At 61.5% G+C, this 646-nt stretch overlaps 1 protein-coding gene across 1 annotated transcript in view; it reads right to left on the bottom strand.

Moving 5' to 3' along the window:
• Nucleotides 1-441, bottom strand: part of LOC104540902 (WD repeat-containing protein 35-like) — a gene marked incomplete at its 3' end in the record, with an annotated part of 10,488 nt that extends 10,047 nt beyond the window's left edge. Inside the window, exons 1-2 of the mRNA XM_010184826.1 lie at nt 313-441; nt 50-229 (exon numbers count right to left, since the gene is read on the bottom strand). Of these exons, the coding sequence (XP_010183128.1) occupies nt 50-229; nt 313-441 (309 nt within the window). The remainder of the gene's footprint in view (nt 1-49; nt 230-312) is intronic.
• Nucleotides 442-646: the final 205 nt, after the last annotated feature.

The raw sequence follows: 646 nt of genomic DNA on the forward strand, positions 1-646 counted from the left end.
TAGGGGAGCGGGCGGCGGGCGGGGGGTGCCGACCCACACCGCTCCTCACGGCAGCACGGCGCAGCGGGCCCAGCACGGCCTCCCTAGCAATCGTGTCACCCCGGCAACCGCCGCCGGAAGTTCGCCCCGAGCGCGCGTTCTCTCGTACTTCCGGGAGCAGGAGGAGAAAGTCGCCGCGGAGGACCTGGTCCTCGCCTTCGGCCTTTGGTTCCGCCTTTAGAGGCCCCGCCTGAGAGGGGGCAGCAGCTGTTGGGCACCGTCGCGGCCTGCGCAGCCCCAACCCGCCTGCCTGCTCCTCCTATGCCTGCTCACCTTCGCTGCCCGCCTGCAGCGACGCCGAAGAATGTGCCCCGGAACGGGGAGCGGGACTGGGGGTTTGCCCGCCCTGGCGCAGCGATTAACAGTCGTACTCAACTTGGGTAGAAAGCACAGGTAATTCATTAATAAGAGTCACTCGGCTTTTACATGAAGTAAAATCTGAAAGCTTGTAAATCCCAAATTGCACAGAATGTTTTTAGTATAATTTATATCAACGCATCCTCAGAGTTGCACCAACCTCAGCATTGCCCCAGGAGTTACTGTTGACTGTGGTAACTGGTGGCTGTGGCTGGAGGCCCAAGGAACAAAACCCGGTTCCGGCCCCCCC

This window comes from Mesitornis unicolor, unplaced genomic scaffold, assembly GCF_000695765.1.
Source record: "Mesitornis unicolor isolate BGI_N332 unplaced genomic scaffold, ASM69576v1 scaffold6140, whole genome shotgun sequence".
Lineage (NCBI taxonomy): Eukaryota > Metazoa > Chordata > Aves > Mesitornithiformes > Mesitornithidae > Mesitornis > Mesitornis unicolor.